Source organism: Impatiens glandulifera, chromosome 3, assembly GCF_907164915.1.
Source record: "Impatiens glandulifera chromosome 3, dImpGla2.1, whole genome shotgun sequence".
Lineage (NCBI taxonomy): Eukaryota > Viridiplantae > Streptophyta > Magnoliopsida > Ericales > Balsaminaceae > Impatiens > Impatiens glandulifera.
The window spans coordinates 51,301,896-51,316,879 of record NC_061864.1 but is presented as its reverse complement, the minus strand read 5'-3'; the positions used below and the strand labels follow the sequence as shown (position 1 = coordinate 51,316,879).

General features: G+C 31.6%; 1 protein-coding gene across 1 annotated transcript; it reads left to right on the top strand.

Moving 5' to 3' along the window:
• Positions 1–1,761: 1,761 nt before the first annotated feature.
• On the top strand, positions 1,762–4,903 carry LOC124932537 (thaumatin-like protein 1b). The gene is made up of 5 exons (XM_047473187.1): positions 1,762–1,976; positions 2,052–2,429; positions 3,217–3,532; positions 4,416–4,498; positions 4,574–4,903. The coding sequence occupies exons 1-5, from the start codon at positions 1,919–1,921 to the stop codon at positions 4,576–4,578; spliced, it is 840 nt and encodes a 279-aa protein (XP_047329143.1). The 5' UTR covers positions 1,762–1,918; the 3' UTR covers positions 4,579–4,903.
• The last annotated feature ends 10,081 nt before the right edge of the window (positions 4,904–14,984 follow it).

The window sequence follows — 14,984 nt, the reverse complement described above, 5'->3', positions numbered from 1 at the left end:
AGAGAGATAAAGTCATGGTTGTGACAGAATGGTCTCGAACATGGCTATGTTCAGGACAGAATGCTCCTGAACATTGTTATATCGGGACAGAATATTTCCGGTCATGTTCCCATGTTCGAAATAAAATGGTCTCAGACATTACTTTCTCTCTCTAACTTTTTATATTTATAAATTTTTCTCTCTAAATTTTACATGATAATTTTTTCCTATCGTGACTTATTTTTTTCACGTAGTTGTCAGGTATGAGTCGCTGGGGAGTCGTTGGCTTCAGCGTCGCTCTCCCTATCTAGGTTAAGAGCATGGTTAACTATGCCAAACGAAATGGAATCAAACAAGACCAATGGACATGCCAACGAATGGAAATGGAGGGATGGTTTCCCAAACTAACATTGTTTGGCGTTCAACTTCCCAAACTAACTTAGTTTCTTCATTCATTCCTAAACTAACCTAGTTTACTATTCAAACTCAGTTTTTTTTTGTTTTTTTTTTTTAAATTCATTATATATATATATATATTAAATTATTATTTATATAAACTAAATTATTTATATTTTGATATATATTTTAAATTATTATTTTTATAAATTTGATTATTTATATTTTGATATATAATTTAAATTGTTATTTTTTTAATAAATTTAATTATTTATATTTTAATATATATATATATATTTATATTTTAATTATCATTTACATAGTGTAATAAATATTTCCTTTAGCATTTAATAAATAATTGATAAATACTAATAAATTACTTGTAATCACTATTACTTTCATCACTTTCCATCTCCGGGTTTAAATTAAATCCATCAGTTTTACTTAAATTGTAAAGTGCATTAGATCTTGTCACTCCATCGTTAATAATTTTTCCATCTAAATTTGTTGTAACTCATGAAAACTTGACGAGAAATCAATTCTTGTTTCATTAGTTTGACTAGGACCAACAACATATTGGGTTTGGAAAAGATTATAATCAACATAATTAGAGTAATTGTCTCCTTTTAATTTTTCATCTACAAAAATACAATAATAATCATTATTAGTAATATATATTAAATAAATTTAAAAACACCAAAACAACTAAAAGTTATAGAGAAGAACATATTTGTTTGTTAGATCTTGTCACTCCATCATTAATAATTTTTCCATCTGAATTTGTTGTAACTCATGAAAACTTGACGAGAAATCAATTCTTGTTTCATTAGTTTGACTATGACCAACAACATATTGTGTTTGGAAAAGATTATAATTACCATAATTAGAGTAATTGTCTCCTTTTAATTTTTCATCTATAAAAATACAATAATAATCATTATTAGTAATATGTATTAAATAAATTTAAAAACACCAAAACAACTAAAAGTTATAGAGAAGAACATCTTTGTTTGTTTGTTTTCTTGTTTTCTCTTGTTTGCTTTTTGTTAGTATCTTTATGTCACAGGTTTAGTATTTCCATTGCACTACATTAATTACATAGCACTCAACCACCACATTTAATGATTTACTAACACTCCTACTAACCACTTAAGTTAGAAAGACAACACATTAAAAATTATATCACAATGAAAAGTTGTCAAAATTATTTTAATAAAAGACAATTCATTAAATATAATTAAGTTTAACTATATATTTTAATAGAAGACAATACATTAATGTTATATTTTTCAAATAGTTTAGTCAATTTATATTTAAAATTCAGCTCAAATAGTATCATAATTAGAAAAGAGAGAAAGAAGGCGTGTAATTATGGAAATGAAAAAAGAAAGCCAAAAAGTAGAAAAGGAAAGTGGGCGTGAAGGCGAACGAACGAAGAACTAGAGAGAAGAAGAAGAAATTCGCACCTTCTTCTCCACAAATCCATCAGCTTTCTTCTTCTTCTTCACTGAACAGTTGCAGATGCAGATGCCTCAACTCTGAAATGCATAACCTTCTCGCCGTCGCGTCCTTTCTCGTTCTTCTTCTCTCTCAAATCTCAGGTAAATACAAACCCTTTTCCAAGATTCATCGATTCATATAATAACAATCATTTCAACCTACCCTTTTCATTCCAGAGATCGATTCGACTAAATTCAGGTTAGTCAACAAGTGTCGGTATACAGTTTGGCCCGGAATATTGACCGGCGCCAATCGAACTCCGTTAAACCCAACTGGATTTACTCTCAAGAGTGGCAAATCTCGAACCCTTTCTGTTCCCCCTTCCTGGTCAGGTCGACTCTGGGGTCGAACTCACTGTTCTCGAGATTCCACCGGTAAATTCTCTTGTGCCACCGCAGATTGTGCCTCCGGTAAGATTCAATGTGAAGGAGCCGGTGCTATTCCTCCTGCCACCCTCGCTGAATTCACACTGAATGGAGACCAAGGCCTTGACTTCTATGATGTTAGTCTCGTTGATGGGTATAACATTCCTATGCTCATCGTTCCCAGGGGAGGTACTGGACTTAAACAATCTAGATTACTTTTTTTTTCTCTTTTAATGTTATCTACTTCCAAGAATGAGAAATAGAAATAGAATAGATGAAAGAATGTAGGTTCAAAAACCCTTTTCACATGGACTCTTGAACAAATTGGCCTGAGCATGACTTAACTCAAACAACAAAGCCCTAATTTTTGTGAAGCAAATCAAATAATGCATTTGTTGCTGTTAAGAATGAATGAGAATGGGTTTATCCCTGAAACTGTTTGAAGAGAATTGTGATCAACACCTCATATCACAATTTGGTTCACTTGATTTTGTAGCAAAGTAATCTCTGCAACCCTTTGATCATAGCTGAAGGTTCAACTGGGTGAATCAGCCCCACTATTTATCTCTGTCTGTGTTCTTCTTTGTTTGTCTTTGTCTTAGTGTAGTGTGCATACATTTTTTGTGTAATTATCTAGACAAGATTTCTAACAGGTACGAATGGGCGGATGCACCTCCACCGGTTGTTTACTTCCATTAAGAATGAATGAAAATAAGAATATAGATTAGAGTTTACACTTTTAGAAGCCGGTGAGGGGAAGGGGATGGGGTAGACACATTCATTTCATTCATATCCTAACTCTAATATATCCACCCCCTATAATATCTTATCATAGTGGGTATTATAGAATAAAAATAACACATGATTATTTATCCTTCAAACTGTTTGAAGAGAACTAACTATGCTCAAGCACATGCCTCAGATTAGTGATTTGTATCATTGTATTGTGTAATTATCCAGACAACATTTCTGACAGGTACGAGTGGCGGATGTGCCTCCACCGGTTGTTTAATAGATCTAAACGGAGCATGTCCAGCTGCACTAAAGGTAGCTCGCGAGAATGGTTCGGGAAGTGTGGCTTGTAAGAGTGCTTGCGAAGCCTTTCATGACCCACAGTTTTGTTGTAGTGACGCTTATGCGACGCCAGATACTTGTAGACCGTCGGAATATTCATTGTTCTTTAAGTACGCTTGCCCGCGCGCTTATAGCTATGCTTATGATGACAAGACGAGCACTTTCACTTGCGCTTCAGCCGATTATATCATAATCTTTTGTCCTCTTCCATACACCAGGTGAATCTTTCTCCTTGTTTTCTTCATTGTTTGTGAATGCTTAGAGAATAAAGTACAGTTAGTAACTCACTAATTCAAGTGAAAAAAGTATTGTCTAAGAGATCAAAAGTCTCAGTTCGATTCTCACGAAGAACACCCTCATTTAAGTTAGGGTGGTGGGAGTTGGGGTGGTGCTAGCCTCCTCCATAGAAGAAGTGGGGTCATGGCATAAATCATTAAGGCCTTATTTGAACTTGAGTGATTTTTTTGAGTTATTTGGATAACTAATAGGTTATTTCAAAATAACTTTGTGCGATGTAACTTGTTGAAAATAGAAAAAGAACGTATTTTGTTATTTTAGATATGATTTGAATGATATGATTAACGATGGATAATGAGTTATTTAAGATTAAATTCAAATAACACATATGGAACAGGGCTTTGGGTTATTTGGACAATTAGTGGGTTGTTTTTAAATATCCTTGTTCCATGTAGGTTATTGAAAATTAACGAGGTTATTTGAGTAAAAATGTATTATGAATATAAATATATATTTTAAAAGAATATAGAAAGTATTATGATTATTTGAATGATATAAAATGATGATAAGATGGTTTGTGGAAATAATTTGGGTTGTTTTATATATATGTTCAGATGAAATTTTTTCTTTATTGGTTAATATTTATGCAATTGTATTTTGATTTATAACTTGAATGGTTTGATTGATGTTGGGATAATGGGTTATTTAGATGAAACTTTCATTAAACAATGTCTCAAGCTAATGTTTGTTTAAAATTGAAATTGAATGTACTAACCGAAATTCATGATTTTCACACTAAGTCTAGATTACTTGATTTTCATGCTTGTTCACCGAAATTCTTAAAGGACAACCTTTTGATTGCAGCCAAAAGTTGTTAGGAGCTCGAAAAGAAGTGGCGGAACTTCCTCTAGTGAACAAAACCATGATGTATTTGCACCACAATTCAGGTTTGATTTTGTATAAACAAAATTTTCAGATTAGTAGTTATATTTTGGAGCGCTAACGTTTAATGTTACTTCCAGGTTGATGATAAAAAACAGTAAATATGATAACTCGTACATGTATATACTATTTGCAATTTCCCAAAATTTTCGGGTGGTTTCTGATTTAAGAAGATGAGCTGAATAGTCTCAATTTGGAATTACATTAAGAATACTAGTCGTAATTGCACGAGCAAATCAAATACTGGAAGCGAATGATTAATGGTGGTGCTTAGCAAAAAAAAGAAGAGAAGATTAATGGCGATGAGTCTTTGTAAAACGTGTTTAAGGTACATATTAATGACTCTCACTTGCTTTGTTTTCGTGTATGATTTTAGCTGGTTTCTCTTATTGATAGAAAAAGCTTTTGGTTTGCATTTGGTTAATTGTATTTTGCAAAGTTTGAGTTGAACATTTCATCTTTTACAACAATGAACCGAAGTCACTAATATTGAAAAAAAAAATCATTAGAATTTAGTTTCAATTTTATAAGAATTGATATTGAATTCAATTCTTATGTTTAATAATTGTATAGAATAAATCGGTAGTGTAAAAGAAGGAATAAGAGTGGAATTTAAAATCAATGAGGTGATGCCTCCTGCATCAGTTTTAAAATTCTAATATGGTTGGCCGAAATAATAATAATTGTAAAACAATTTATCTTTTTTTTCACATTTTTTTTCAACAATGAGATAACGTCATCATTCCCTCTTCAATTCTTTTTTCCAAATTATCTCTCCTATTCACTCAAAAAATATAGAGTTAAATGCTGAATAGTCCTTGAAAGTTTGGATATTAGACTACTTGGTCCCTGAACCAAAATAATAGAACTCGTTAGTTCCTGCCGTTCAAAACTATTAGTCAAAATTTTTTGACTATTAAATAATGATCATTTTGCCCTTACTTTTTTTTTAAATTAAAAACAAATTAAATTAAATTAAACCTAATTTAAATTTAATCTAATCTAACCTAAATCCACAGTCGAAGAGATTTCATGTCGAAGCTAGTCGAACCCCTTCTCCCAAATCGGGATTTGAAGACGAATCCATAGTGCAAGCGTTTGACGACGACCTGGCCGACTGAGGCAAACGAACGAGCGATTGAGGCGAGCGACGGAATCCATAGTGGTGCAGGCGACGAGCGAATGAACACATGGACAAAATCGAACAAATAACGACGTGCTTTACTCCCAAGCCAGTTAAGTTCTTAGAGTTTACCTAAGACGTTTACGATTGAGTTGCAGTGGAAAGAACGGAAGACGGTGGTATATGATGTCGATGTAGATAAAGTTAGCTTACTAGATTTGCACAATTGGGCTTATCAGCGATTATTAGTAAGTTCTTTAACACTTATTTGGTTTAGAACTGTAAGTGGGTTGAAAATAGATAGTGACTATGACCTACTAGATGTATTATTCATTGTTGAGGGGGAAGAATTTATGAAAATATTGGTAGAGGAAGAAGTGTTGATTCTTCTATGTTACATTTCATGTATTGACATTGAGGCTAATGAACAAACTGATGGTGATGCTGCTCAGGATGATGCAAATGTGGGGTTGGATGAGGCAGTTGGGCAGGTGAATGTTGGACTGGATGATGATATTGGGCTGGAAGATGGTGTTGGGCTGGAAGATGGTGTTGGGCTGCAGGGTGGTGTTAGGATAGAAGAGGCTATTGGTGAGGAAACTGATGTGAGGATGATGATTGTGGTGAGGAAACTAATAATGGTGATGTTGGGCAGGAAGAAGGGGTTGTCACTGATAGTGAGGATGATGATTACATCTTCGGGGAGGAAGATGTAGAAGAAGATCTAGATGAGGAGAATGGCAAGTGGTCTGATATCAGTAGCGGAATTGAGTCATCAATGTAGGAGAAAGATCCGGTTGAATTGCCAAAGAAGAGAAAGAGGACTAATGTGGATGGAGTTCCTTTTCATGTCAATGGTGATGAAGAAATTGAAGTTGGGCACATGTTTGATGGGCAAGAAGAATTTAAGGCTGTTTTGAAAGAATATAGCATCCAAGGTGGCTATAAGCTTAAGTTCTTGAAGAATGATTGTGCACGTGTGACAGCAGTATGTAGCAATGGTTGTCCCTGGCGAATTCATGTTTCAGAGGTTGGTGAACAGGTGATATTTATGGTGAAAACTTTAAAGAAAGAACACACATGCTTAAGATTGAGTAACAATAAGGCAGCAACTTCTAAATGGATTACTACTCAACTTGGGGACCTACTTGAAGCTAATCCTGATCTGGATAATGCAACAATGAGAGCATGCTTGGATAAGTGGGGAGTGGAACCTCAAATTTGGAAGATGCAGCGGGCTAGAAAAATGACAAGGGAAAAATACCATGGCAGTTTTTAAGAGTCCTATGGCAAATTGCACACATATTGTACTTACTTTTAGAATTGAACCACAGGAGCACGGTTAAGCTACAAGCAATGGACAGTCAGGACCCAGACGAGAAGAAGAGATTCTGGAGAGTATTTGTGTGTCTAAATACAAACAAAGAAGGATTCCTAAATGGTTGTAAACCTTGGATTGGAATTGACGAATGCCATTTGAATGGCCCATTTGGAGGGACTTTGCTGGCTGCAGTTGCACTTGATGGGAACAACAACATGTTTCCTCTTGCTTGGGCTATTGTGGATGTTGAAAATGGGATCAATTGGGGTTGGTTCTTAGAGTTACTCCACGAAGCCATTGCTTTGGACCAGAGGTGCAAACCATTGATAATTATGTCAGACGGTCAAAAGGTAAGGACTTAAGGATCTAACATATTTTATTTAGAACTGTCAATAATGTTTAACTCATCTTTCTGATATGTTAGGGCCTCGGTAATATGGTTGAGAAAGTTTTCCCCTAAGCCAACCACAAGAGATGTTAGTTTTGGTGAAGACCACACACAACAAGGACCTTCGAGTTAGATGTTAGTTTTTGGGTAGTGATGAAGGCTCTTCTTTTTGTGTAGTGGTGAAGGCTCTTCTTTTTGGGTTTTTGTGTAGTAGTGCAGACTCTTCTTTTTGGGTTTTTGGCACTTGTGGGTACAACTGTTAGTTTTTGGGTTGGGTCTTCATTCCCCCTAAGATGAACACGATTGTCTAAGTGTTATGGTCTAAGTGTTAGCTAATTGTCTAAGTATTATAATTAAGAAACCACAATGTAATCGACAATTAGCTATTTAAGTGTTATGGTTTATGTCTAAGTGACCTAAGGATTGTATGTGACATTCTATTTCAGCAAATAATTATAAAGCATGTTCTGTTATGGTTTATGTAAGTGACCTAAGAATTGTATGTGACATTCAATTTCAGCAATTAATTATAAAGCATGGTCTGTTATGGTTTATGTCTAAGTGACCTAAGGATTGTATGTGACATTCTATTTCAGCAATTAATTATAAAGTATGGTCTGTTATGGTTTATGTCTAAGTGACCTATTCTATTTCAGCAATTAATTATAAAGAATGGTCTATTATGGTTTATGTCTAAGTGACGGTGACCTAAGGATTCTGTTCAGCAATTAATTATAAAGCATGGTCTATTAGTTTGTTTAGCAATTAATTATAAAGCATGGTCTATTAGTTTGAAAGAGATCAATAAAAGTGAGACTAATTTCATTATAGTATGAATGAAGACCCAATTAGTTTAAATGAAAATTTTCCCTCTCAACAATGAATAGTACATCTAGTAGGTCACAGCAATGAATAGTACATCTAGTAGGTCACAGCAATGAATAGTACATCTAGTAGGTCACAGCAATGAATAGTACATTTAGTAGGTCACAGCAATGAATATTACATCTAGTAGGTCACAGTCACTATCTATTTTCAACCCACTTACAGTTCTAAACCGAATAAATGTTGAAGAATTTACTAATAATCGCTGATAAGCCCAATTGTGCAAATCCAGTAAGCTAATTTTATCTCTATCGACATCATATACCACTGTCTTTTGTTCTTTCCACTGCAACTCAATCGTAAACGTCTGGGTAAACTCTAAGAACTTAACTAGCTTAGGGGTAAAGCACGTCGTTATTTGTTCGATTTTGTCCATGTGTTCATTCGCTCGCCGCCTGCACCACTGTGGATTTCGTCGCTCGTTCGCTTGCCTCAGTCGCCCAGGTCGTCGTCAATTCGCTTGCACTATGGATTCGTCTCGATTTGGGAGAAGGGGTTCGACTGGTTTCAACGGGAGATCTCTTCGACTGTGGATTTAGGTTAGATTAGATTTAGGTTTTATTTTAATTTGTTTTTAATTTAAAAAAAGGTAAGGGCAAAATGGTCATTATTTAACAGTCAAAAGAATTTTGACTAACAGTTTTGGACGGCAAAGACTAACGGGTTCTATTATTTTAGTTCAGGGACCAAGTAGTCTAATATCCAAACATACAAGGACTATTCAGCATTTAACTCAAAAATATATCTTATCTTTGTAGCATTAAAATTTTATTTTTAATTTTAGTTCCTACATTTAAATCCATAAACAAACAATATAATTGAAATTTTACCCTCCATTTTAATGTCATTTTCACCATAACCAAACATGTCTACATACTACAGTTCACCATAACCAAACACGCCTGTACAGTTTACAGCTTTAACTTTTTCTTTTGAAATGATCAATGTATTATAAATTACAAGTATAGTTTATGTCCAATGCCAAAACATCACTAAAAAATAATAATAAAATGATTAGTTGAAGAATATAATACAGCCATGATGAACTATCGAACTATTAGGTCTTAAAAAAAATGAGTCAACTTTTCGACCGATTTCATCAGTTTTTGGAATGAATATTCCCATATGTATCGAACAACTTCGCAACAATTAAAATTTACATCTTATACTAAACAAACAACCTCAATTCAAGAATTTGAGATATTATATCCTGACTTCACACACATACATTATATATATATATATATATATATATATATATATATATATATATATATATATATATATATATATATATATATATATATATATATTATTAAAATACAAATTTCATTAAGCAAACCAAACAATGTTATTTTACAAAATAGTTGGAAAAAATGAAGCATACAAGAATTCAATTATGTAAATAAAAAATACAAAGGCAATAAATGATAAGTTTCTCCTAAAAAAATATTTTATTCAATTTTTATCTACATTTATTAAAATTGATCTTCCCACTAAAATAAAATTGATACAAAATAATATAACCTAACATCAAGAAAATACTTTTGAGTAAAAAAGATTTATAAACTTACATTATAAACTCTTACATAAAAGTCAAATTAATTTCAAAGTTTTTTATTTATAATATTTAGATAATAAAAAAATGAGTGATTTTATATTCTACTTGTATCAAACTATTTCAAAGATGAAAAAAATTGATCGCCAAATCTTCAAGGAAAGAAGAAGTGTATCGTCTTGCAGGTTTTTTTAAGACTAAAATAATGTGTAAAATTGTGTTTCTCTTTTTAATTTGTTTTGACTTATTTTAAAAGTTTATTTATTTTATCGTTGTTATTATTATTATTTTTCTCCTAAAATAAAATAAAAAATATTAAAAGTAAAACAAGGAATGAAATTGTTCATTTATAAGAAGTTTCTATCTCAAAATCTTGATGTTCCTTGAGAAACAAATAAAAATCAACATAATTACAAATTTATAAGTTTCTCTTTTTACTTTGTGAACATAGTTTCTAAATGAACTTTTATTAATATTATTTATTATTATATGTTATCTTAAGTGTTGATTTAGTTCAAACCTAATCATGACAAAAGGAGAAAAATAATATTTTCCTTGATGCTTACTTCACATTGAATATTAAACAACCCCATATTTTGTAAATAACACTATCAATGGAAGTTAAAGCAAAAGAAAATGGAGGTTTAATCCTCAATGTATGTAGATCTTCGAATATTGAAATCGATTAATGTTAGTCGAAATTATTTTCAACAGTTCTTTTGTTCTTCGAAACGATTAAATTACTATAATGTTCAATTACCAACCAATCATACTTTATATATATTAAAGTTTGTTTCCAAAAATAAAATTACAATTATTTTTTTGGTATGATTCATTTATAAGTATCCAGCCGTGGAGATTGCTATTATGGTGTTTTAGTAGTGGTGGGACAAATGTGTTATCATTGTTCATTATATCATTTGACAGACATAGTATTTTATATTGTTAATATTAAAATAACATAATGGCCAACTTATATTGTAATTTTAAATTCAATTTATTAAACAAGGTCATTTTAGTTTAACTCTTAGTGGATTGATCACATATTAAAATAAAATAAATTATTAATAATTAAATACTTTTGTATTTGAATATTTTGATTTAAATTTGAAAAACAAACACTATAACTATATTAATATATTTTTAGTATTTAAGTTAAAATAAAAACAATAATTCAGAATTAATTTAATTTTTACTTAAAAATATTGTTTTGGGGTGGCTTAAATGTCAACACCATCAAAAGAAGATAATAAAGGGAATCCAAAGGAAAGGTTTATCATTAGGCTTTGCAATGTATTTTTATTTACATAAAGATGTTGTATTTTCAAATATAACTCAAAACAAATTAATTGAATCTCATATATATTGATAGGTTCTTGTTTTTTTTTTTAATTGAAAATATTTTTATTTAAGAGAATAAATGTCTTATATTATATTTACCCTAATAACGTCTAACATTAAAATATTAAAGTAAATTGAAATAAATTGTTATTCATCTTATGACAGTGAGAAAGTGAGAATCTCACTATTTTTTCTCAAAGAATAATTGTAATAATTTCAAGAAAAATGAAAATTGAACTAAAATGTGGTAGATTGTTAATCTAAATGCACCTTTAAAATGGTCCTGCTTTTTAAATGAACCCAACCAGAAAGGAATAACCTTTTATGTTAATTTGATGCAACTTATTCGTATTAATTTATCACTTAAGTCTTAAATATTTGGATATTATTTAGTTTGTTTGAATTATATAGATCTTATTTTGTTGGCATATTTTAGTTTGAAATTAAAGAGTGTGTTTTATAGGGTGGAATGAAAATAAGAATTGGATTGATAAATGTAAGAAATAGTAATAAAACTTATGGATAAAAGAGTATTATTTGATTAAAACTATGTAATAATGTGGTTATATTGATTATTAATGATAGTGTTTAGTTTGGTTAGAGAGGTTATTACTATTATTATTATGGATGATATTTGATTGGTACCATTTAATTAATTTTTATATTTAATTTAAATTTCATTATAAATTCATATACTTATATATTTTATTAATTTTATTTATTCACTTTTTTTATTATTATTAAATTAAAAATACATAAATAAATAAATTGATTAATTAATATATATTTAAAAATAAATAAATAAGAAGAATATAATTAGTTGGAGTAAACAAAATAACATAACCTTTCAAAAACAAAATCATCAATAATATTTTTTTAAAAGAACACATAACATAACGTCAATTAAATAAAAGTCACCATAGGGCAAAGCGAAAATAAACAAATGAAGGACAATAATGAGGAAACAAAACAAATAGTGAATGACAAATGACAATTGACGAGCGACAAACAAAAAATGACAATTGACAATTAAAGCACCATGAAATCAGTGGTGGGAGTGACTTTCTCGTAAGCGATGTTCCAATTTTGACAGATTAACTAATTCTTCTCGCATATGAGAATACGCCTCCATGTTCGGATGAGAGAGTTGTCGTCGGTGATAATATCGTTCTAGACTGTATCCACATCATTGCAGATTCTTGCAAACGCTCTAGCGTTCTTCTTCATCTATATGTGATAAACAATGATGGCGAAGAAACACTTGAAGGTATTAGAGATGAAGTCGTTGCCCTTGGTCTTAGTGATGGCGAATTTTTTGATGTCGGTCCATTCGTTTGAAAAATGAGGAGACCCATTGATGTGGAGAATCTGCTCCAAAGCAAGAAGGCAATTCCCAAAGAGGTGTTCAATGGACTCCTAATTTCCTAAGCAAATGAGGCAATTAAAATCCAGGATGCTCATGTACTTCTTGATTTGATCACAGGTGTTAGCCTCTCGTGAAAGGTGAGTCATAAGATGAATTGGTGACTAGGATAATTTTGGTAAACCACACTAAGTAGGACCATGGGACAATGTCCCCACGGTCACAAATGCAATCTCAATCAGACTCTGAGTTGAACCTATCATTGTTCTCAACACTCCAAACACGAGAATCCTCACGATTATTCAGATGATATGATGAAAGCGCGTCGATGACTCTCACACCTTCTAAAATAGTCCTCAGAAGGCTATTCCAATCGCCGCTATTGACTTGCTGAATTGTGGTCAATTGACACTCCCGTCTGATTTGAGTGATAGAAGATTATGGAGGATAAGTCTGTTTTGAACTAGAGGTCATGCCAGAACAGAGTGCCATTGCCATTGCCAATTTGAATGTTGATAATCTTGCCTGCACTGTCTCTGAGCTTCGAAATCTTTTTAAGCGACCACGCCACTTCCATTCTAATCTTACATGTCCAGATGTTGATGTCTTTTATGATGAACCTCGAGTGGACCAATTTTTTTCAAATGCCCAGAAGTGCCTGTAGGTGAGAGTTTTGTTATAGGAGACACTATACTTGATGCTGATTCCTTCTTCTTCTTTGGGTTTGCAGGTGTCCGTCCATTTTATCTTTTTTCCTCTACGCCCTTAGTCCTCCATATAAAATTTCTCATCAGTTGATACAGTTCTTTCATGACTTTTTTCTTCGGAAGAACGATCTGCTACGCCCAGTATCTGATGATACTCATAGCGACTCTAGTGACCAGTTCAATGCGACCTGCATAAGAGAGTCTTTTAGTAACCCATCCCAAAATAACATTCTTTACATTTTAATTAGAAGTTGGCAGTGCGAGATTTGGAGTTATTTAGAGGAGAGCGGGATACCCAAGTATCAGATGGGGAGCGATCGTTCTTCAATTCCCATGATTTGGACTTAAGGTAACATCTTTAGAAACTCTTCATAGTCATTATAATATTTTCTTAACTCTTATCAGAATGTGTTTTCTTCATTTTCTTTGTAGAAAACTTCTATTTTGGAGCGAACAAATCACGTTGACCAGAGACCATATGTTTTTTTATCAAATTATCGTTGTTTTTTAATGTGATGTTCATTTATAGATGGACCTAAATATAGCCATGTTCGGGATATTTTGGTCCTGAACATGGTTATATAGACTTCTTTATGTGGAATGTAGAACGTAAGTAATAATAATACATTTCGGATTCAACTCAATGCTTAATCTTATGGGTTCATTTCTGCGATGTTGTCTTTGCTGGGTTAATGAACATAAAAATGGTTTAGGGTTTGTTAAACCTGAACTGAAAAACATGTTTTTACAAAATAAAAAAAAATGTTTTGTATAACTGAAGTTGAAAACATACCATTTTGACAAAAAAATATTATATTTTATAAAAAAAAATGAATAAATCTAGGATTTTGAGTTTGAAGACGATTTTCGTCGGAGAAAGTTGAGAGAGAGAAATAATTTGAGAACAATGAGCGTGAGAATTGAATTTAAACAATTTTTTCTCTCCTATAGATGTGATAATCGTGAATTTGTTTTCGTTATAACTTCATTGCCTCCAAGCTATATATATATATTAAAAATTCATTCTTAATATATCGTCCCGTTCTCTCACATAAGGGCGGTATATAAAGAATGACTTTTTGGTCCCTTTTATCCAGTGGTTATGACATCGTCTTTTAATGTCGAAAACACAGGTTCGATTCCCGTAAGGGATAAATACTCATTCTCGGTCGCTTGAAGTTAGTGCTCATTGCTAAGTGATCGCTCTTTAAGATGAGAATGGTCAAAGAATCGAGATAGATGTCTGTCTCTGCTTCACCGGAATGATTTTCAGTTTCGCTGCCCAGAGACAGTCTAGCTTTATTCTTCACCCTGCTTATTATATTTTCTCAATGTTTGAATGATTAGTGGAATGCCCCTATTTCTTTGTTTAAGATTGATCAGTTGTCTATTCGGCATTTTTTTTCCAGATAACTAACAATAAATCAAACACTATATAGTCCAATTAAAATTTGTATTTTTTTCTATAACTAAACTATTTTTTTTGGTTTAGAAATTAAGGGAAAAAAAATCACTTAACACATCTTTTTATTTTCCTTATAATTGAACTAATTTATTTTTTAATTAAAAGAAAATTTATTTTTAAAAGAAAATTATTCAAATAATATTTCAATTTAAAAAGTCCTTAAATATTGTTATGGTCAAATTTCATTTCATCCAAATTCTTCAATTTATTAATAAAAAAATATTTTATTTAAAAAAAATTAATCATTTTATAATTAATACTTTTAAATTATTTTTACTCAAAAATTCATTTTTTCCAAATTATTTAAATAAACAAAAAATTATTTAAATAGACTACAGAC

What these genes read in the sequence shown, in the direction of transcription:
- LOC124932537 (XM_047473187.1), top strand. Translation starts at nt 1,919, where the DNA reads ATGCATAACCTTCTCGCCGTCGCGTCCTTTCTCGTTCTTCTTCTCTCT. An exon ending in GCTCATCGTTCCCAGGGGAG is followed by an intron (nt 2,430 to 3,216) that starts GTACTGGACTTA and finishes CATTTCTGACAG; the next exon opens with GTACGAGTGGCGGATGTGCC. An exon ending in TGTCCTCTTCCATACACCAG is followed by an intron (nt 3,533 to 4,415) that starts GTGAATCTTTCT and finishes TTTTGATTGCAG; the next exon opens with CCAAAAGTTGTTAGGAGCTC.